Below are 24,081 nucleotides of genomic sequence, written 5' to 3'. Positions count from 1 at the left end.
AATCTGAAATGCTTCGTCGGAAAGAGGATTTGAATATGATTTGCTGCTTCGCGCGACTGGACGTCGTCCGACGTGCCTCAACAGCATCAGCACATGGCCGGACTTGTGACGAGATCGGAAATGGCGGAAACTCCTGCTGCTTCTTCTCACACTCCTTCAGCGAACCGGGACTGTCCGAATGCTGTCTGAGCGGGATATTTCGGAAAATGTGTGTGGTTGGTGGTGGCGAAGAAGAGGCAAATGTCGAGCCAGCCAACATCAAGAATTCATGGCGAAAGCTGCCTGCTCCTCGGGGGACGTTTGGAAGGATAAATACCCCTGCGCTTCGGCTGCGACGGTATTTGGAGGAGACCCCCTTTCCCCTCCTCCCCTGATTTCTCCCCCGGACAGACAGAGAGGAAGTACGCTAAATTGATTGTTATTCACCGTAAAATTGAAAATAAATTGATCCTAATGGGAATGGACTGGCGTGGGGGAGGAGGGATGAGAAGGAAGAAGCAAGTCACTGCGGGCGAGCTAGTTTTGATCGATGGCCTCTCTGATTTTCGATTGAACGACGGCATATGTGCATACTTTTCGGCTTCAATAATCACGAGTTATGCTAAGCCGTCGGAAGTCTGTGTCAAGATTTGTGTCATCATCATCGTCCTTGGCGTTTCACAAATCACATCACAAAGGCAACTCTCACAACACTTCCTGGTCGATTTTTAAAACATTAATTTATTCATCTTAAAACTTACAGCATCTTTCTGTGTTCGAGTCAACCTCACTGATTATGTACAAGATCACCTACAGAACAAAGACTGCTGCTGCTGCTGCTGCTGCTCACTAACCATCATTGTCATTGTTCTAGCCGGAATTTCGATGCCCGGTCGTCGTCGTCGTTGTGGCAAAGTCAAGTAACCCGGCAGAGATTGGTTGAGCAACAGAGCCAACGTTACCAGCAGCATCAGCAACAGTTGCTCACTTCCGGTTGACCGCTGGCCGCTGGTTTGCATCGCTGCCGGATGTTCACCTAGATTAGAGAAAGAATAAATAATTTTTATTTTTGAAATCAACAATTTATGCATTTTGATATTATTAAGGCAAAAAATGTGATCAATGAGGCTATTTCGTGTCATTGGTTCGTCCATACATGTTTCCAAACAAATTTTAACAGCTGCCATACATCGTCGCTCTCGTGCTAACTTGTCGTATGTCGATTTTGGGCCAAATTGAGTTAAAAACGCCATTTTGTGCGGCTTACATTTGACCTTCACAGATTTCAAAATAGAAGTTTATGCAACAAGTTGCAAAAAGAGGATTTTTTCAGCACGAGTCGTACATTTATCCAACAAGGTTCACCGAGTTGGATAAATACGAAGAGTGCTGAAAAAATCAAGTTTTGCAACGAGTTCCACAAAACATTTTTTGCAATTCCGAAAAAACACCCATTGAGTGAAATTTTACGTCAAATTTTCATGTATTTTGTCAATAAATCGTTTGAATCAATTTTTTTTTAAAAAGTGTTACTTTTCGAAACAAGTGCTGAAAAGTTCAACTTTTCAGCACCCATTTCAGCGCTTAAAAGTAGAACTTTACAGCATTTATTTTGAAAAGTGTTGCTATTCAATTCAGTTATTTTTGATACGGGACCATCCATAAACCACGTGGACACTTTTTTGGGATTCTCAAACCCCCCCCCCCCCCCCTTCGTGGACAATTGTCCATACAAAAAAAACTCTTTTTTGTATGGAGCGTGGACAATCGCCATACCCCCCCCCCCCCTAAGTGTCCACGTGGTTTATGGATGGTCCCTACAGAAAAGTAGGCTATTTCGTCGCTCAAAAATGACAGGAAAAGTAAGTAGTTTCACGACGGAATTGCAAAAAATAAATTTCAATCAAAAAAAAAAAAAAACAAACCAAAAAAACTCCGTGCATTTCTGTCACTTTTCATATACAGTCAGGCCCCGGTTTCGCACGCCTCGGTTTTGCACTGCCCCGGTTTTGATTCGTTCAGCTGCCTCGGTTTATCACGGCAAAGTGCTTAACTGAAGCAAAGAGCTTATGGGATTTGGGCTATATGGGAGACATTGGCTATAATCCTATGAAAATCATCCAAACTTCAAAAAAAATATGGTGTTTTGAAATCGAAATGATGTCATCTATCCATTGAATTTATAATTATATGATTATTTTTTACAAAACAACGTATTGTAAAATGCAATATTTCTTGAAAAAAATATAAAAATTATTGTTATTGCAATATGGGCATCAAATAATCGAGGGTTTTCCATACATTTCAAATGTAATAAAAAATGTTTTGGAAATACTAAAAAAATCACAAAACTTTGTATTTTCAACAAAAGTATTACACTTCAAATCTAAATTATTTACAATATGGGTAACAAATGATTAAAAAATTTTCAAACATTTCGAAAGTCATCAAAAATTTTTGAAACAGTTTTCACAAAACTACGTATTCAAAAAAAGTTTTTTTTTCAAAATGGGTATCAAATGACTGGGATTTTTCGTGCATATTTTTTGAAAATACTCACAATTTTCACAAAACTACGTATTTTTGAAAAATTCTCCTAATTTTAGTTTTTTACAATATGGGTAACAAGTGATCGGAATTTTTCATACATTTCGAAGTCATAACACATTTTTTTAAAATGCTCAAAATTTTCACAAAGCTATGTATTTTTGAAAAAATACCCAAAAATTCTGTTTTGTTAAAAATGGTATCAATTTTTTGATACACATATTGTAAAACCTGAAATTTTTTGTATTATTTTCAATAAAACGTAGTTTTGTGAAAATTTTGATTATTTTGTCATTGTTTTGCTATTACTTTCAAAATTTATGAAAAAAATCCGATCATTTGATTCCCAAAATGAAACAACACTGAAATTTCGAGTATTTTTGAAAATACGTAGTATTGTGAAATTTTTTGGTATTTTTTAAATTTGTTTTTTGATTTCGAAATGTATGAAAAAAAATTCCGACCATTTGATACCCATATTGTAAAAACTAGAATTTTGAGTATTTTTCAAAAACACGTAGTTTTGTGACAGTTCTGAGCATTAAAAAAAATATATTGACACATACCGCCGTGACGTTGCAACGCTTTGACTTTTCTTTTTTCAGTATTTCGGCTGTAACTCAAAAATTACATTAAAAAGGTACATATGTTATTACAGATTCGGAAAGTACATTAAATTTACTATAAGAAACAATGTTGAAACATTATTTTAAGCGAATATTCTATTTTTGAGAGGGGAATATGTAGCGTGACGTTGCAACGCGTGACTTTTTCTCAATCCGGACCCAATTCATGTTTCGCCACTAACTCTGCTCTGTTAAACGGCAAATTTGGAGTTCTTCTTCCATTTTTAAAAATTAAATTAAAATTGGCCAACAAATCGAATGCAATCATTAGTTTTTCGAAAAAATTAAACCTCGATTTTTGAAGCCCGCTTATATTTCGTGACGTTGCAACGCTCTGTTTTGAAAACAGGGTTTTTCGTTGCGTTGCAACGTCACAAAATTATAGTTTCAAAATAAATCATTGTTTTTGTTAGGCTGTACAACTCTGGAGTTTTTTTTTTGAAAAGGACCAATAAACCAAATTTTCAGTTTTTGCTTTTTGGGTGTTTTTTAATACCCCTGACTCAAGGCGGTTTCAAAAACACCCAAAAAGCAAAAACTGGAAATTTGGTTTATTGGACCTTTTCAAAAAAAACTCCAGAACTGTAGGTTAAGATTTGATTACAAGACATTAATAGACAGTACAAAGACATGTGAATTGATTGGCCTGCCCATGTTAGACCCCCCCTCCCCCTATTCTTCTTTCACAGTTGCAGTACGATTTACGAAGTTTTCCAAAGGGTTTTCAAAATATTTTTTTTTTTTGTATTATTCCATTATCACGAAGGAACCCCCCCCCCCTCTCCCGTCCTCTATCCATGTAACGGGAAGTCCATGCATTACGTAACGGCGTAATATCAAGGGGGGAGAGGAGGGTTCGAGAATTTATACAAAAAAAAGTGTATCGGAAATGTATTTCCGGGGGGTGGAGGGGGTCTAAAAATATAAATGTTTTGTTACGTAATGCAAGAACGCTCCCTTAATATTTTAATGGTTTTGGGCAACTTACAAAACACGTGGAAATTTTAGAAGGGATGTGAGGAGCTTCAAGTTTTCAGGAGGGCTTATTTTGAATTCATAAATAAAGTGCCCATATCGTTTGCAAACAACGTAACTTATTTTGTTGACTTTTGTGCTTTTTAAATTAAATTTGAGGAAATAATACAACTGTTTAACTGCGCAACATAACATTTTTAATTGTGAACAACAAAACGTTGCATACAACTTATTTAAGTAAGGGTTCGTCCAACAACAGAGTGACAAAAGTTTGTGGAAAAAAAACAATCGAATCACGTGATTTTTATTGTTTAATGAATTTCACTGTAATTTGACTTACATAAGGTTGTGGGATAAAAAAAATCATTGCGTTGTATTAGAATGAACCCTCACGTAAATCAGTTAATCATAAAGGGGCCATTCAGTAACCACGTGATTACTTTTTTGAAAGTTTTAGATTTTTTCCCCCTTTTGAACATCGGTATATTTTGATTTGTTCAACAAGTTTCATAAAATACTACTTTTTTCGAGTTGCATACAAACTTAAGTGACGGAATTTGTGAATGACCCATGTACAATTCTTTTGTAAATTTGCTCGGAGACATTATATAAAAAATATATAATATTTAGTATCCTTTTATCTTCAACAACCAACTACGCATTCACCTTTTTTACCATGTGGCCAATATGATTTAAAATTTCGTGACGTTGCAACGCAAACTTAAACCTGTTGTAACTTTGGATCTAGACAACCAATTAAGTCGCTCTAGATTGCATTTGAAAGCTCTTTCCAAGTACAAAGAGCATCCGAAATATCAAAATGATTGAATGTTTAGTTTTTTGTTGACATAAACAAATGTCCCTTTTTCGTGACGTTGCAACGCAATAAAATGGCAAACTTACACTAGTTTGAAAAAATACTTAACTTAAGATAAACTGCAAACCCATGACATTTCCGTTTAGTACAACTAAAAACCTACAAAATGCAATCAAAAGAATATTTTTTGGATTTTATTTCGCTGAAAACCAGGAGTTTTTAGAAAAATGTTTTAAAACGATGATTTTATCACGAATTGATGCATAACCTAACCAACTTGTACAAAATGATATTCAAATGATCAATTAATGAAAACCATGATTTTTGAAGCTTCAAGTAGTCTAGATTCGAGGAAAAATATCCAAATAGCTCATACACGCTTTTCAAAATTTCATCCTAAGGTGTACATTGCCGGAGAATGTGTCATTGCTTTCGAAATGTATTTGAAAAATCCCGATCGTTTGATACCCATATTGTAATAACACAAAATGTTAGGTTTTTTTGATAAAAAAAATGTATTTTCAAAAAAACAACAGGATAAATATGAAGTGTTGTGAAAAATTTCATGTAATTATAAACTTTGAAAATTATTTGCAACGGCCTCTTACACCGAAAACTGAATGTATGGCAGTGTTGCCAATTTATTGAAAAAATCATAATTTTGGAATACTTTTAGAAATCAGTCAAATTACTTCATTTTATTTGCCAAATCAGATTTGAAATCAAAAAAGTGCTTTGTTAAAAATTTTGATGAAGTGCATCGTTTTCAAGGTGAATCCACCTTAATTTTTGCAACAAACAGCATTTTTATTTTTCAACAGTGTCATCTGTGCTCGTCTAGTTCAAAATATATTTTTTTGGGAAAATTCAGAAAATTTACTCAAGAGCAATTATTTGTAAATACAGTAGTTGTTCGGTAACTGGGCGTTGTTTAACTGGGCTGCTTTTTAACTGGGCGCTTGATAACTGGACCGTAGCCCAGTTAAAAAGCAGACAAATATTATGGAAAATAATTATGCATCGGTGGTCCCCTCGTTATTTTTTGTTCAGCCCAGTTAACGAGCAACATTCGGTAACTGGGCTACGTTCTCAGCCCAGTTACCGAACAACTACTGTATTGCTCGGTTTGTTCTAGGGGTCGTTTCGTGGTGCTCCGATTTGCATGAAACTTTCAGCGTTTGTTTGTCTATACATGAGATGAACTCATGCCAAATATGAGCCCTCTACGACAAAGAGAAGGGGAGTAAAACGGGCATTAAAGTTTGAGGTCAAAAAACCCTTAAAAAATCTTAAAATTGCTTGCATTTCCGTAAAACTTCATCAATTCTAACTTTCTTAGTTGCATTCCAAAGGTCTTTTAAAGCACTTCAAAATGTGCCTTAGACTTCCAGGATTGGTTTGACTTTTTCTCATAGCTTTCGCAAATTACTGTTAAAAATTATTTTTTTAAACCTTAATATCTTTTTGCAACAGCCTCCAGCACCCATACTCGTATAGGTCAAAAGTTAGGTAATTTCATGGGCTATAAGCCTACGTTATTAACTTTTTGGCCAAACGCAGTTTTTCTCATAGTTTTTCGATTTTTCAAAAACAAACATTTTTCAACGTTAGTTTTTGCCCTGTAGGCTTCCATAACGGCACTTTTTGGTCTCAATTTTAACATATTCGAAATCCTTGAAAAATTTCACGTTAGTTAGAAGTATTGCAGTTGTAAATTCCTTTCTCAGTCCTTTTCTTATTTGTATTCCCTCATTTCTGTAATAAAGTTTGCATACAGAGTTATTCTCTGCATTTTCGTTAACCTACTTTGTCCGTAATTTTCTTGTCATTTTTTGATTTTTCCTCCAAATCGCTTTTTACGGCGATTTTTTTCTTCTTTCTTACCATTTATGACGTACACCTGGACGCTGGCCGGGATGGCCCCCGCCGGGACGCACGTGTAGTTGCCGGAATCGCTGACGGTGGCCTTGGTCAGCAGCAGCCGGCTGCTCGTCCCGGCTTCCGTTTTCTCCGTCTCCAAGCTAATGCCACCGCGGGCCGAGTCAAAGTTGACCACCGATGTGCCGTGGTACCTTGGATAACAATTAGAAAATAAAATGTTAAGTTAGAAAAACTAGAAAATTTACAATTTACTAAGGTTTTTCGTACCATGTTATCGAGGGGGCATGGAAGTTGACCACACACGACAGTGAAATGGTGCTGCCCTTGCGAACGTGAGCCTCCTGGGAGCCAAGGATTTTAGCCCGTGCAGCTGTGAAAATAGAGAAGGAGAAATCCTATAAATTTTGACAATTCAGCTTGCAAAAAAAAAATCAAACCCACCGGTGACGTGCAGAAACACGGCCAGATTGATCTTGGGCTCCGTGTTGACCTGGCACTCGTAAATTCCCGAGTCGCGTGGCTGGGCGTACGAAATCCGCAGGTCCCAGTCGTCCGAGTCGGGCGGGTGGTGCACGGAAAAGCGCTGATCGCCGGTGTACGTGTGCGTGCTGGACGTCAGGATGTGCAGGTCCTTCTTGCGCATCCAGGACACCTGTCGGGAAAAAAACGGGAAAAGGGAACATAGTTTTTGAAACGTGTTGTTTGCAAAAAGTCATCCTATTTGCTTAGTCATTCTCAAAAATATCAAAAATAATCTGAATAAGGTTTATATTTTTACGCCTAAACTTGATTATTAGCTATTTCCAACAAACCTTCAATTCGTTCACCTTGTAGGAAACTTCTTTTAGAACAATTTAGCTTTTTGAATAATTAGTTTTTGAATTCAAAATTGATAAACTTTCGTATTTTTATATTTCTTATGAAAACTGTTATCACATTCATATTCTGTCATCATCTTTATGTTTTGAAACCTTTTGCAATGTTGTATAGCAATTGACATGCAAAATTAGTGAATTTCATTGATCTAACTAAGCAAATTTGAAAATAAACGCATTTGGTCCATAAAAAAATAAACTTCAGAGTTTTGTTCAGAACCGCTTTATTATGAAGCAAAATTGAAAAAAATGATGTACTAAAGGCGGTAATTTATAATACGTTTCTTAATTAATTGAATATCATTTGAATTAATATAAAAAAGTAAATTTTAAGAAATCAAAAATTTTGCAATAGAAATTGAAGTGCAATCAGCTGAAATTATTTCAAAATACAATTCTATGCGTTAAGAATCTTTTTAGCATGTTAGGGTTTGATCAAAAATCTATTGAATTTTTGAAAATTTTCAATGTACCATACCGCCAAAAGCCAAAAAATGCAAAAATGTGAAACAATTTGAAGTAAATAAATGAATGTGAACTGTTAATCATAAAACGAAAAATATAACAAAGATGTAGAGAATTTAGCCATACCACTTAAAATGTAAATGAAATGTAATTATTATAAGAAAGTTCAATAAAGACATATTTAATTTCAAAAAATGTCATTTGTCTGTTATTACAATAACAATCCAATAACAAAAAATCATAACGACGAATAACAAATCTTGTAATAAATAACATAAAATGTTATTTGCTTATTATTTTCAAATATCAAAAAATGTTATTCCCAAGTTTTTTGCGTCTGCTTGAGTAATTATTTAATTTTATTTAGTTTTATTAAATTTTATTCAATTTTATTTAATTTTATTTAATTTTATTTAATTTTAGTTAATTTTATTTAATTTTATTTTATTTTATTTATTCTTATTTTATTTTATTTAATTTTTTTTAGTTTTATTTTATTTTATTTAGTTTTTTTTTAATTTCATTTAATTTTATTTAATTTTATTCAATTTTATTTAATTTTATTCAATTTTATTTAATGTTATTTAATTTTATTGAATTTTGATTTAATTCAATTTTATTTAATTTTATTTAATATTATTTAATTTTATTTAATTTAATTTAATTTTATTAATAATTATTAAATTTTACTCAATTTATTAAATTTTATTTGATGTTATATAATTTTATTTAATATGATTTTATTTTATTGATTTTAGTTAACTTTACTTAGTTTCATTTGATTATATTTAATTTTATTTATTTTTTTTAAATTTTATTTAATTTAATTTTATTTTTATTTAAATTTATTTAATTAATATAATTTAATATTATTTAGTTTTATTGCATTTTATTTCATTTTATTATTTTTTTTTTCATTTAATTTCATTTTATTTAATTTTATTAATTTTTTTTATTTTTTTTCACTTGTTTAATTTAATTTTAATTATAAAATTTTATTTCGTTTTATTTTATTTTATTTTATTTTACGAAATTTATTTAAATCATTAAATTCTATTAAATTTTATTTTGCCTAATTTAATTTAATTTTTTGAATTGATTTTTTTTTATTTTATCATTTTATATTAAATCCAAAAAAACATAGATTTTTTAAAGCAATTTAATAGAGCTGGTACTCTGGATATCCAGATAGTTTATATTCTTTTCTATACAAAATCAGATATCATCTTTTCAATCAAACTAAATAAAAAAAGATGTACGAAACTCGTATCAGAACTGAAAATCATTTGCTGAAAAAAATGTGATGAACCCAAAAAAGAGTTAAGAATAAAACATAAACGGATCGATAGTTTTTCAGTTAAAAGTATTCCACCATAAATCGTGTGATACAAAATTAACGGTAATCTTTAAGTAGTTTAATTAATATTAATTGTATTGAAATTTTTGTCCATTTGTTTTTCTCTATTTCTTAAAACGCCGTAAATGTTTATTCATGTTAAGCCTATTTGTAATCGTGTATTTAAAATCTGAACAAATTGAAAGGTTGATAAAATTTCACAAAACTGTCATTTTTTAACATTTAATTTTGGTTCTATAGTTTGATTAAAAATTGAAGGCCGAATGGGTAGCATTTTGACAGACTCATTTAAATTTAATTTTAATGTTTGGAATCCAAATCAGCACATTTTCACATCTTTTCAAATGCATTTTTTGCATGGACGATGGATAGACACTAGGGTGACAAATGAAAAAAAAAAACGGCCTCAGGGATACCCCCTGATTTGATTCCTTATAACATTGAATATTACGCCCATTTAAAATGCTAGTCTTGATTTAAAAATTTTCATAATATTTTTTTCGAAAAGATCGGAAAATTTCACGAATGTTTCATATATTAACATTGAAAATCGGACCATTAGTTGTTGAGACATCGTCATTAGAAAATGGTGGGCTGTTTGGGTGAGACTTAGAAAACTTCAATTTTCGTGTTTCTTTTTCTTTAAGCCGCTGTATCTCAGCAACCAGAGGTCCAATCTTCAATGTCTCTTAGACAATTTTATAGCAAATTTTCTGAACTTTTCAAAAATATATTTTTAGAAATGGTCACTCATGGTCACTATTTTTAAAAATTGAAAAACTGCAAATATTTCGCTAAAATCAAACTTTCGGTGGCTATATCTAGAAAACGGAGCCCTTTTCAAAAAATATGTAAAGTACTTTTCGATTGCAAATTCAATTTTGCATTAAAAAATAATGTCAAACTTGTTTTTGCATGAAACTTCGATTTTTTCCAAAAATCACTATTTTTTCAAAAATTCATAACTCGGCGGCAGATTTTTTGACCATGTTTCTCTATGGCTCAAAAGTTGCGGATTTTTGTCCCCTAAAACATATCAAAAAATCTCGAAAATCAAAAAATATGTATTTTGGGAAATTGAGTTGTAGTAAAAAAAAAGTTGATAAAAAAATCCTCAATTTTTTTTTCCGTGTACCTATTTTTTTCTCAAAAGTCCTCAACAATACCTACAACTTTGCCGAAGACACCAAATTGATCAAAAAATTTACTCAAAAGTTACAGCTGTTTTAATATTTACATACCATTTTTGTATGGACAGCTGCCAAAATTGCATAGAGACTTGTATGGGTGAACCAATGACACAAAATAGCATATTTGGGTATAGGGAAGGCTCCCACAAAGTTTGAGCCAAATAAAAAATGCAAATAAAATCCATTTCCGGTTTTGGTAGACAATTGCTCAAATGATTTATTTATATATATATATTTTTTTAGGGAATGTTTATTGTTTTCCAAAAATCACTTAGGGAAAAATTAGTCAAATTTGTAAAGTTTTTATGATAAAAAAACTAATTAAAAATTGTCAGTTTCTATCCATTTAAATTGTCCAAAGCATAACCTAGAACGGTCAGAAAATCCCTTCTCAAGATACAGATTTTCTAATATTCACATAGAACTTTTCTTTGTAAATCGGAATTCGCTAAATTATTTGAACACCATGCACCATGCTTTTCCAGTAAAATGTAAAAAAATAAATAAAAGAAAACTATAAAAATTTAAATAACGAGCCATGGATTCAACATTTTGATGAAAAAAGTATTATACACCGGTCCAGTCGTTTTGCCATCATTAATTTTCAAAATATCTAAGTATTGACGAAAATTTTATTTTTTTCGAAAAATATTTTTTTGCGGTGCTGTACATTGTGATTTCATAAAAATTCAAAACATTTTTAAACAAGCCCAAACATGCTAAATATGATAATCAATGCAGAAAAATGCATTTTAGATTATTTTCAGTTGATTAGACTTCTATTTTCATGGAAATTTTGAAGCTTTTTGGAAAAATATTTTGTTGCCCCCTGATTTTTCAGACCAGGTGGGGGCGACATAAACTTTGAAAAATATTTGCAACGGCCTTATTCTATTTTTTTGTTTGAAATTACTATGACCAAGGAATTTCCATGCTAAATTTGAGCCAAATCGGAGGACTTTTATTCTGGATCCTGCTGGTTTCACATGGAATCGCTGCTAAATAAAGTTAAAACTTTTTAAACATTAAAACGATTCAATTCTAATTTTTGAAAGGTGGTTGTTGTTTGTTTGTTTTAGACATCTTTAATTTTTGAAGTAATTCACTGCCTAATTATTAAAAGAGCTCGGCAACAAACGCATTTCTGGTTCAGATTCGTCATTACATTACAAATACGTGACTATTCGACCAACGCGCAATTAAAATGCAATCACTCTTCAACAACAAAAAATCTCATCATTCCCCCATGTATTCTCAGTCTCTAGCCGTCTAGGACGAAACACTGTTTTGTCGTAAGCCTATCACCTTAATTGGCTTATTATAGCCTGAGGCATGAAATATGATGTTCGCTTTTTTGTGTTGTCTATGGTGTCTGCACTGGATCGCCGACTCGTAACAATGGACAGTGGGAATTTTTGGTGCGTAATTTTGAACACTGATGATTTTGGTTGCTTGAAAGCAGCAGATATCTTTTTGACCGAAAACTCCACTCGCTTATCCCACCGTGCCAGTGTGATTATTTCAGCGCGTTGACACTAAAGCAATCAAGCGCGCCGCCGCCAGACAAGACAAGGATTTTCGTTATTTTTTCCCCTCTGCCCTTAAGTTTTCTTGCGGAGCATCAGCATCAGAAGCAGAGACCTTCGCAGGACTTTGAAACGACACGATAATTGATCATGAATCAAGTTGATAGACGGTACGTGCGATTTGGGCCATTTTGCCAGCGCCAGACTAGCGAGGACACTTACCTTCTGAAAAGAAGGGGAGAGGGGGGCACTGATTTTTTACGGGGTTCGTTTTTACGCGCCCAGGTAGCCTCGTAACGAGCCCAATGTTTAATGCGTGGATTTAAGCGCAGTTGATGGCGCCTTGGCGATGGTTTTCAATCTTTTTTGCAGTGCTGCCATGGCAGTGCTGCCAGTAATCGTAAAATGAGCTCCGAGAACCGAAGAAAAAGCCCCGAATGGGGCCAATTAATTAGCGCCGCGCGCACACAATTTATAGTCGCTTTGATTTAATCTTCGACAGCAAAGATGATACTTTGTTTGAACTAGCTAGAAAGATGAATTTGCGGGGTTTAGTGACGGCGGAGATTAATTTTGCCGGGCTTGCTTCCGGTTGATGACTTTAGCTGAGTCGGTTTAGCAGGGGTGGGGGTTATCAATTTTTAGTGGCCTTGTTGAAGGAGGCAGGGGGAGAACGGAGTAAAAAGACTATAATCAATTGATTGGAAACTGGTTTCGAAAGTACGTGACTTATCTGCAGGGGCTAATTAGTGTCGAGGGCGCATTGCTTGAGCGAAAGGTAATATTTGGCAGACACAAAGGGCGTTTTGTGACGACAAGGTTGATTTAGTTAGGTGCTGTTCTGAAGCGAGATTGAGTTTGGATGAGCTTTTGATGGAAAGTTGTAGAAAATGTGCAGAGGAAGAAAGGTTTATGATGACAAAGTTATTGGATCAACATGTCAGACTTAAAAACATCTTTGTGACGGATTGTTGTGTATATGGAGTCAATTGTACTCGAAAATGACCTTTCAGAAGGGCGTTGGTAATTTAAATATTTTTGTATTTTGTAATTTAAAAATTACTATAACTCAAAGCCGTTGCATCGTATCAAAAAGAAGTCACAGACAAACTTGTAGGAAATTGGACGGGCTTTTTGAAAAAATACACTGAAAGAAAAATACACGCCGCTTCCATGATATTTTTAAATTTTTATGTTAATCTTTGTGAAGATACAGCGGTTTTAAAACGAAAAATGTTGAAAAATAGGATCGGGTACAAAAGTACCAAAAAAAATCCTGATTTGAGCTGGAATTGCTCTATTACATCTGGAAGAGATACATCTTATATGTCATAAAAATGTGTAAGTTAACATCTGAAAATGTGTAATTTTACCACTCTTCCGGTGTAATGTAATTTTTCCAGTCTCAATTGAGTTAAAACAACATCATTAAAGAGGTTATATTCAACCTTCAAAATTTACTCATTTTTTTTTACTGTGGAGCAATTCCAGCTCAAATCAAGATTTTTTCCGGTACTTTTGTACCCGACCCTCTCCGATTTCAATAAAACTTTGTAGACATGTTAGCCTAGGCCTATATAAGCCATTTTTGTGTATATGGAGCCAACAGTACTCGAAAATAACGTTTGAGGTGGGCGTAAGATATTTAAATATTTTTTTATTTTGTAGTTTAAAAATTACTGTATCTCGAAGCCGTTGCGTCGCATCAAAAAGTGGTCAAAGACAAACTTGTAGGAAATTGGACGGGCCTTTTGAAAAAAAATACACTGAAACAAAAATACATGCCACATCTATGAATTTGTTTGATTTTTAAGTCTGAAACTTGAATTTAAAGGTGATGTCACGATTTGTTTTTCGTTCAAATTTTTTGAGGAAATAGCTTAAAATGTTACCAAAAGACTGACGAAAAATGCAGGATGGTATGTCTTTCCCTGGGTGATGAATAGAGAGAATACGTAACATGATTTTCGAATGATCCCACTTTATTTACATCTTCAAAGTAGGAGGCTGTCCAAGCACATGCATGACTTTTTTCTTACTGCTAAATGAGCTGTTTTATAATAAGTAGTATGTGTTTTGTATGGTTTTTGACATTTTTTACTGGAGAATTGTCGCGTTTCGATAGGTTATAAGAGACGAAGAGCTGCGGTGAGAGTGTCATTCTGCGATGGCGCAGATAAATTTCCTTGATAATTTTGGAATCCTGCAACTCTTCCTGGTCCAGCGAAAAAACATCACTTATTCTAGCGAAGCTGATCCAACAAACAGAGAAGATTTTCACTAAACCAGGATTTCTAACGAAATCAAACAATAACGACATCTTTTGGATGGATACAACCGCATAGTCTAAACAACTTCCATTCATATTTATAAAAATGCGATCTCGCCTTCAACTATCTTATAGTTTCTTGACTTCAACCCCAGGTCCTCAAAAGCCACACATTTTTCATTCTTGCAATAAAAAATAAACAATTTTTAATGACCGATCACAATACTATCTAATTTTAGCGATTGGCAAATTGGTTCCACTTTGACAGTTCAAAATTGAGGCAGTTTTGCGAACCACTATTCAGCACCCAGGTCTTTCCTAAAAAAATACAAAAATCATGAAATAAAACTGTTTTTTTGAAAAGTGGTCTAAACGTCAAATTTTTTGAAACCCGGTAGTGGGAATCGATTTTCCAGACAATTTTACATAAAAGTCTCCACATTGACCATTGTCCTATGTCCAATCTTTGGGAAGATACAACGGTTTTAAAAACAAAAATGTTGAAAAAACGCGTTTTTTGGTGGTATTTGGCAATTTCTATACGACAGACTTGGTTTTTCAGTCTCGTAAATATTCAAAAGCAAACTTATGGGAAATTGGACGAGCTTTCCGTTAAAAATATTTACGAGACTGAAAAACCAAGTCTGTTATATAGAAATTGTCAAAAACCACCAAAAATCCCGTTTTTTCAACATTTTTATTTTTAAAACCGCTGTATCTTCCCAAGGATTGGACTTAGGACAATGGTCAATACGGAGACCTTTATGTAAAATTGTCTGGAGAATCGATTCCCACTACCGGTTTTTAAAAATTTTGACGTTTAGACCACTTTTCAAAAAACAGTTTTAGTAAATGAATTTTGTATTTTTTTAGGAGAGACATACCATCCTGCATTTTTCATTAGCCTTTTAATAACATTTTAGGCTATTTTCTCAAAAAACTTGAACGAAAAAAAATCGTTACATCACCTTCAAATTTAAGTTTTAGACTTAAAAATCAAAAAATCTCATAGATGTGGCGTGTATTTTTGTTTCAGTGTATTTTTGTGTCAGTGTATTTTTTTTCAGAAAGCCCGTCCAATTTCCTACAAGTTTGTCTTTGACCACTTTTTGATACGACGCAACAGCTTCGAGATACAGTAATTTTTAAATTACAGAATACAAAAATATTTAAATACCTTACGCCCTTCTCAAATGTTATTCTCGAGTACTACTGGCTCCATATGCACAAAAATGGCTTATATAGGCCTAGGATAACATGTCTACAAAGTTTCATTGAAATCGGAGAGGGTCGGTTACAAAAGTATCAGAAAAATTCCTAATTTGAGCTGGAATTGCTCTATAGCAGAAAATTTTAAAAACATGCAAAAAATTGAAAAAAGTGACTGTAAAAACGTGAAAAAATTAGATAGGCAAAATGTAATTATATAAGGTGGTAGAATAGGTCAAATACTACCAAAAACAAACATAAACTTAACATAATAAAACAAGAAAAACATAAAAGAAGTTTCTTAAAAAAAATTAACTTGTTTTAAAACGAAAACGATACTAGAATTGTTGATGTGTTTTGCCTTCCTCACTTTACTGAGGAAAGGCTATAAAATCACTCGGAAAATGAACTTTTTAATTAGACCTCCTAGACCTACCTTCATTTGTACATATCGACTCAGAATCACCAGCTGAGCAAATGTCTGTGTGTTTGGCTGTATGTAGACATGTGTACCAAATCAATGTCACTGGAATATCTCGTCACAGGCTCAACCGATTTTGGCCGGAAAGGTTTTAATCGATCCGTTTTAACGTCCCCTACCTTGCTATTTAAATTCATACAATGTTATCATGTATTTAAAAAGTTATGTTAAAAAAACTGTTTCATACTAAATTAAAATTATGGTAAAAAGGGTGGTTTTTTCATGAAACCCTCACATGTTATATATTTTTGAAAAGCATATGAGAAGACCTTTCAGGTGGATTAAAAAAAAAAGTGATCGGACTTACCTATCCAAAGTTATGAACATTTAAATTAACTGAGAAGAATAACGTAACCTCACTTTTTTTTCAATTTTTTTTCTAGTTTTGTTTTGGTTTTTAAATTTGGATGCACAGGGTGATCCAACTGAAAAATTGTCGATGACAGTCGATGATCGACAAATGCAGCTACCCCAAAAAAGACTACTTTTTAATCAAACTCAAATGGGGAATAGTAAGGGAGCATTTTTCTATTACGTAACGCACTCGACGATTTTTTTGTCAAATCCTTCTCCTTGCGATTGCGATTGTGGCGATATAGGCGTTCTAGTCAGAAATTTTTGGGTAGGTAGAACTCTCGAGTTTTTTTTTAAAATGACCAATAAACATATGAAAGACAATAGCTTATTGGTCCTTTTAAAAAAAAACTCCAGAACTATTCCTTTAAAATGCAACATTATATCAAGATAAATGTTATTATGATCCTAACGAGGTCCCGGTAAATGGACCCAATAAAAAACTTTTATCAAAAAATCATAGAGTTATCTACGTGCGCATGTATTGCGTGTACGTACACGAAAAAGATTGAGGTTAAATTTTGTACCGGCCAGCAAAACAAATGGCGTGCTAGTGTGCGTGAGAGCGGGCTTAGATAACTCTATTACAGTTAATTCCAGAACGATTGGAATTGGGGAAAGTTCTTTTATTGCGTAACGCAGTTAGGGGGGAGGAGGGGGTGTCGGAGTCTGTTACAAAATGTTACAAAAATTGGGGGAGGGGGGTGTGATGAAAAATTATGTTACGTAACGCGAAATTTTCATATAAGCACTCATAAAAATTTGCAAAAAGACCTTGTGTTACGCGTTACAGGGGGGGGGGGGGGTAGGGGGATCGCTCATCTGTTACGATTTGTTTCGAAGGGAGAGGAGGGGGGGTCAAAAATCGCAAATTTTGCGTTACTTAATAAAAGAACGCTCCCTTATGGAATGTTTTGCTCTATATTTTTCTGATAAGCGTGTAAACGTCAACACAAAATGTTTTCATCCCATGTTTGTTTTCGATTGTCTGATCGTTCCGTCATCGTTTGTGGCAAGTGAAAGCCCCTGCTAAAGTGCTCCCCAAACTAGGAACCCAGAAGTGGACCTCGGGAATCTAGCCGGTGAAAAAGGACGTTTTGAAAAACAAGCCAGAGACAAGCTTGTCGGAGGAGGTATAATCAGCCACTATAGCAGCCATTTCCATCACAATTATCGTCTCCACCAGGAGACGGCCGTTGCGGAAGACTGTCTGGTGGTGAACCAATCCGTCGAGGTCCGTCCCGGACCCGGAATTCGAACGAGTAGCCTGATGCGTTGGACACGATTCTGACCGAGCTGGACAAGCGTTACTGAATTTACTTCAAGGCATCAAGCGTGTCGAAGGTGGTTTCGATCCGGAAGGTAAAGGCGGAGAGCATCGGCAAGTTGGTCAAGGTTCGAGGAATTGTTTCCCGTTGCACCGAGATGAAGCCCATGATGACGGTGGACACGTGTCGAGTGGTTTCTTCGATAGATTGGTTCACTACGAGACGATCTTTCACAACGGCAGTATTTTGGTGGGACCGATAGTGGCTGGTTATACCTTCTCCACCCAGCTTGACTCTGGATTGTATTTTAAAACGGCTTTTCCATCAGCAAGGGCTTGGTTCCGGGACTGCTTAGTGAAACTTTTCTGGAATCACACCAGATCGTCTGTCTGAACAAGTCCGAGGATGGCGAGACGACTTACAAGCTGACTATCACGAGCTACCACGAAAAGCAGCCGCTATCACGAATCAAAACACTGGACATGTAGTTGATCCGCCGGCACATCTCACTGTGCAAGCGCAAAATTCCGGTCATCAGGCCGGATTGGTCTAAATACATCGTCAACGCGTACGTCGTACGCACCGCGAGACACGCGAATCGGCTCGAAACTTGCTGGGAATTTTGCGCCTTTCGACCGCCCTTGTCCGGCTCCGTCTTGCCGATGAGCTCTACACGGTTGTCATGCAGGGAGCCCTCCGTCTGCTAGAAATGTTCAAGGGCTTGCTGAACCAAACCAAATAGAGTAAATGAGCAATTCTCTACGAAATCGTTATTTTTTTAAATTTAAATTTTTGAATTTTTTTTTTATTTGGCTGAAATTTTTTGGTGCTTTTGGTATGCCCAAAGTAGCCAGTTATTTTAGGTAATTTAGAGTTTCATTGATTGGCCTCGTGGCGCGGTGGTTAGCGGCTTCGGCTGCCGATCCCTAAGTTGCTATGGGGCGCGGGTTCGATTTCCGCCTTATCCTTCTTGCCTTCTATCGGATGGGGAAGTAAAACGTCGGTCCAATTGCGTAAAAGAGGTTTGGGTGACTCACCACACATAACCTTCGGACGCCTAGAAATGAGCAGAAACTTGCAACAGAGATCACAAAAGACCCGGGGGTAGTTAAAGTGGATTGTTCGCTTTTTTTGATTTTCACAACACATGATCCAGGTTGTGTAAGTAATTGGTAGTTTGGAATCGGAAGAATTATTAGTTAGAAAATAAAAGAATAATTCGATCGTTAGCTCAGTCCAGGTGTAGGAGTCGTCTCCCTGGGTCATGTCTCGGTGGTGTCGCTTGTAGGTAGTTGGGCCAACAATCCAAAGGTTGTCAGTTCGAATCCCGGGGTGAATGGAAGCTAAGGTGTAAAAAGAGGTTTGCAATTGCCTCAACAATCAAGCCTTCGGACACCTAGTTTCTACGGGAAATGCTGTAGAGCGAATAATTTGATTTGATTTTGATATTTTTAGTTTTTTTATTGCTTGGAATTTTTTCTTAAAATTATATTTTTCCTAAAAATGTTCACACTCAACCCCCGGTGGTTGGTCACTTTTTCGTTTGACACTTTTTTAGTTTGTACCCCGTTGGTTGGTCAAAGTCAAATTAAAAAGTGACGAACATTCATTTTTTTAATTTTGCATTAACCAAACTCCTCCACAGGTGGAAACCAATGGAGTTTGACCGGATATTTAAAAAATAATTGTAAACACTAAAATTGTTTGTATATTGTGTTAAAACGATGTAGGTTTTTGGTGCTACTGCTACCGAATAAAAAAAAAATCAATTAAAATTAAAAAGCGTGTATTTTACAATATTTTGAACTCTGATATGGGTATTTTTTTGCCTTCCTCACCTTACTGAAGAAAGGCTATAAAATCACTCGAAAAATGAACTTCTTAATTTGACTTTCTAGACCCACCTTCGTGTATACATATCGACTCAGAATCACGAGCTGAGCAAATGTCTGTGTGTTTGGCTGTATGTAGACATGTGTACCAAATCAAAGTCACTGAAATATCTCTGCACTGACTGAACCGATTTTAGCCGGAGTGGTTTTAATAGATCTGTCTAAACTTCCCATAAGGCCCTATTAAAAACAATGGAGTTTAATAAAGTATTCCAAAAGTTATGTTAAAAAAAAACTATTCCATATAAAATTAAAATTATGCTAAAAAGGGTGTTTTTTTCATAGAACACTTACGTATTACATATTTTTGGAAAGCTCATGAGAAGGCCTACTATGTGGATTGAAAAAAAAAGTTATCAGACCAAAGTTATGAGCACTTAAAAAAATATTAGAGAAAAGTAACATAACCTCACTTGCTTTTTGTTTTGGTTTTCAAATTTGGATGCACAGGGTGATCCAAGGGAGCGTTCTTTTATTAGGGGGAGAGGGGGTGTCAGCGTCTGTTACGAAATGTTACGGAAATTGGGGGAGGGGGGGTGTGATGAAAAATTATGTTACGTGACGCAAAATTTTCATATAAGCACTCATAAAAATTAGCAAAAAAGACCTTGTGGAGGGAGAGGGGGGGTCAAAAATCTCGAATTTAGCGTTACGTAATAAAAGAACGCTCCCCAACTAAACAATTGTGAAATGACAGTCGATGATCGACGAATAGAGCTATTCTAATTTATGTTAAGCGTGTAACTGTCAAATTGTTTTCAGTAAATAAACCGCCATGTTTGTCAACATCAGCGACGCGAGATTCTGTTCCTTCAAAAAATTAGAGTTGCCCGGTATCCTCCCGGAATTTGATTGCGGGTGTTGGGAAGTGGCTTCTGTCGGGACCGGGGGCAGCTGTTTTTAGAAGCCCGTCGGAGTGCGAATGATTTGTTTTGTCGCTAAAGTTGGGCGATGATTACCGGAGACTGCATCGGTCTAGTTTTCTCCTCGCGAAAAAAGGACTGGACTGGAAGTGCATCCGTTCGCCAGAGGAGGTGGCCTGCGGGATGATCTCCTCGCGGCCGCGATTTTTTGCTATCAGCTTCATCATTCAGTTTTGCGCTTGCAGGCGCTCGATGGCGTTTTCATCGACCTGGACTGGTCACCCGTAGGAGGAGGACGATGTAGTTGGCTGCTGCGGTGGTGGGGGGAGGGGGGTTGAGTGTGATTTGATTGATTATAGCTTCACGAAAGAATTTATCTTGTGCAAATTATCACAACCGGCCACTCCATAGCCTCAACAATTCGGTTCTGTTAGGCCTGCTGCTGATTCCCCTGCGTCTCCATCGGTTCTGTATCTGCGGGATCGGAAAGGCTTGCAGACTCTGACTGGCGGCTTTTGCTGTTGCCATTTGGCCCTCTCCCTTCTTGGCCAGTTTTTCTTCCTCCATCAGCTGATCCACCGTTATAGTACAATTACTTCGTCGCACCACGCCGTTATCCTCTTCCTCGATGCCACGGGTTCCTCCTCCTATTCCGGTTTCGACAACCTGAACTGGTCATACCGGGAAGTGTCCTTGCGTAGAATCAGCATATTATGGCCGGTGGCGCAAGTATCGTTTGTGTCGCACTCGTTGGTGCTGTCGGTGCCCCGGACGGGCATTGCTCACACCAAGACATGCCGCGATTGGCATTCGCAGCAGCATCGGAATCAGCACCGAGTTTTTCAGGACGACCGGCGCCGGTGTGGCGAAAACCGGCGGCGATTCCCCGTCGGGCACCGAAGACAGGTGCTCCTGGGAGCAGTCCCTCGATTTCCGTTTCTTGAATGCAACGAACGGTACTGGCTGGTCGCTGCGGCGGGTCGGCTTGCTGCGTGGGTTCAAACGTGCTTCCGGAGATCTGCTTGGGTTGTTTCGGTACCCGCGACTTCCCAGTCAACTCAATCGGTATTCTGAAACGGAATTCAATTAGAACCGTTTAAGAATTCCATTTCAAATGCAGCAACTGGTTCCGTGTACGTGCCGGTTGTTGCGTTTGAAACGGAATTTGTAAACGATTCGAATTGAATCCCGTTTTATAATTCCGATTGAGTTGACTGGCGCTTGTGGTTTGGTAATTTGTTGTTTTATTGGGTACGCTAACTTGGTACTTACTAAAAGTGTTGACTAGCTTTTTTGCCTTCCTCACTTTACTGAGGAAAGGCTATAAAATCACTAGAAAAACGAACTTTTTAGTTAGACCTCCTAGACCTACCTTCATTTGTACATATCGACTCAGAATCACCAGCTGAGCAAATGTCTGTGTGTTTGGCTGTATGTAGACGAAACGAAACGAAACTATTGGCACTACGCCCCCCGGGGCATGGCCTTCCTCTAACGTGGGATTTCTGCTCCAGCGCCTCTGACGAGACAGGAGAAACCGGGACCGACGTTTTACTTCACCATCCGATAGAAGCTCAGTGGATAAGGCGGGAATCGAACCCGCGTCTCATAGCATCATCGGGATCGGCAGCCGAAGCCGCTACCCCTGCGCCACGAGACCCATGTGGCTGTATGTAGACATGTGTACCAAATCAAAGTCACTGGAATATCTTGTCACAGGCTCAACCGATTTTGGCCGGAATGGGTTTAATCAATCCGTCTTAACGTCCCCTAAGTTGCTATTTAAATTTATGCAGTTTTCTCATGTATTTAAAAAGTTATGTTAAAAAAACTGTTTCATATTAAATTAAAATTATAGTAAAAAGGGTGGTTTTTTCATGAAACCCTCACATGTTATGTATTTTTAGAAAGCATATGAGAAGACCTTTCTCGTGGATTAAGAATTTTCAAGATCTGACTTACCTATCTAAAATTACAAGCAGTTTAAAAAATGGTCTGAATTTACATAATCTCAAATGGTCCCGTCTGATCGCCACGAAAAAAGCCGAGGGATGTCATTTTCCTGAAAGGCGATGTCTGTATAATCTTGACAAAAAGTCTGTAGGAAGTCTGTTTTTTTTACTCGTCACTTATTTTTATTTGGACCTCTTAGGTGCTGCGATCACGTTAGGGGAGATCCATAAATCATGTGGACACTTTAGGGGATTGTAATCACTCTATAAATGAGAGGAAGGCACCAACCACCTAAAGGTGGATTAAGTTACGTTTTTTTAATAAATTTCAGCCTAATAGTTGGCAAATTAATTTCATTTGTCACATCGATCATGAAGGTAAGGTTTCTTTTTATGTTTTAATGAAAAAAAAAATAACAATTAAATATTTGTTGAGCTCATTTATAATCTAATAATAAAATGAGTGGAATTTTTAACTTACTTGGAAAATGGTTCTACTTAAAATGTGTTTCAATCTGAAGGTGTTTTTATTTTTGTTTCAAACTTGCAAAATGCAGTTGAGAAACCTTTCAAAGTCACCCCAAACAAAAATATTACTCTGTTTTACGGTATTCACGCAATTGTCACTTAACATGAGAGTGATGTTATTAATACAAATTTAATACTGCTGGTATTGGAGTCGCATTCGAAGTTGGCTAGAGTTGGTAGGCCGGAATCGGAGTCGTTTGAAATTTGACCCGACTCCGCAGCCCTGCTCCGGAGTAACCATGGGCATGACAGGATTAAACCAGGTGTAAACACTACCCTTCTGTAATATGATCGAATTGATTTCTGTGGTTGTTGTGCAATCAATCATACCATTTCCCAAAAAAGGTTTATTTGTTCTCGTTCAATAAAATCCATACACATTTAATTAAACCCACGTGAGTTTTATCCATCCGAATGTGGTCACCTTCGGTTTGAAAAATGTTTGAACTTTCAACCAATTTTCTTTCCACCCTGGCAGCGTGATTTATTTTAATGTGTGTGTGTGTGACTTTCTTTTGGTCAAATTTATTGGCATTCGGGTGGGGAATTGGCGCCGTCCAAAAGTGATTGCAAAATGTCACCACGACGACGTCGTGAGGTGAAATTTATGGCGACGAAGAACACAAAGTTGTCCCAACTCTGGACAGCTTGCAAATTGTTCCAATTTTGAGAAGAAAAAAATGTTTCACGCAAAATTTACGATGTTTCATTGTTAAATGTAATCAGCTTGTTCGAATCAAATTTAAACAATGTATGTGTTACGTGTCCGCTTTGGTTTGCGTGTAGCAAATTGAAATTTAGCAACAAATTGTGTGTGTAATCACATGATATTGACGTAAATACTGACCGTAGCAGAGTGCAGTGCTGCAGTGCCGCCACCCCGTCATGAAGGCTTACAACATTTTACCAGGTATTAATTAATATTAGCATAAACGCTTTCGTCAACGAGCTCGCTCATTTTCACGTTATGTTATAATGCAAGGAATTGAGAACACGACTTTGTTGATTGTAGTTTGTCATGATGTTT

At 36.0% G+C, this 24,081-nt stretch overlaps 1 protein-coding gene across 1 annotated transcript in view; it reads right to left on the bottom strand.

Annotated features, from left to right (window-relative positions):
* Positions 1–700: 700 nt before the first annotated feature.
* The window catches only part of LOC120421442 (protein sidekick-1-like), a 92,007-nt gene continuing 68,626 nt past the window's right edge, over positions 701–24,081 (bottom strand). Inside the window, exons 4-7 of the mRNA XM_039584648.2 lie at positions 7,267–7,477; positions 7,093–7,195; positions 6,829–7,016; positions 701–1,015 (exon numbers count right to left, since the gene is read on the bottom strand). Of these exons, the coding sequence (XP_039440582.1) occupies positions 786–1,015; positions 6,829–7,016; positions 7,093–7,195; positions 7,267–7,477 (732 nt within the window). The 3' untranslated portion in view covers positions 701–785. The remainder of the gene's footprint in view (positions 1,016–6,828; positions 7,017–7,092; positions 7,196–7,266; positions 7,478–24,081) is intronic.

Source organism: Culex pipiens, chromosome 3 (assembly GCF_016801865.2).
Source record: "Culex pipiens pallens isolate TS chromosome 3, TS_CPP_V2, whole genome shotgun sequence".
NCBI lineage: Eukaryota > Metazoa > Arthropoda > Insecta > Diptera > Culicidae > Culex > Culex pipiens.
Note: the sequence above shows the minus strand (reverse complement) of the source record. Positions and strands in the feature narration are given on the sequence as shown.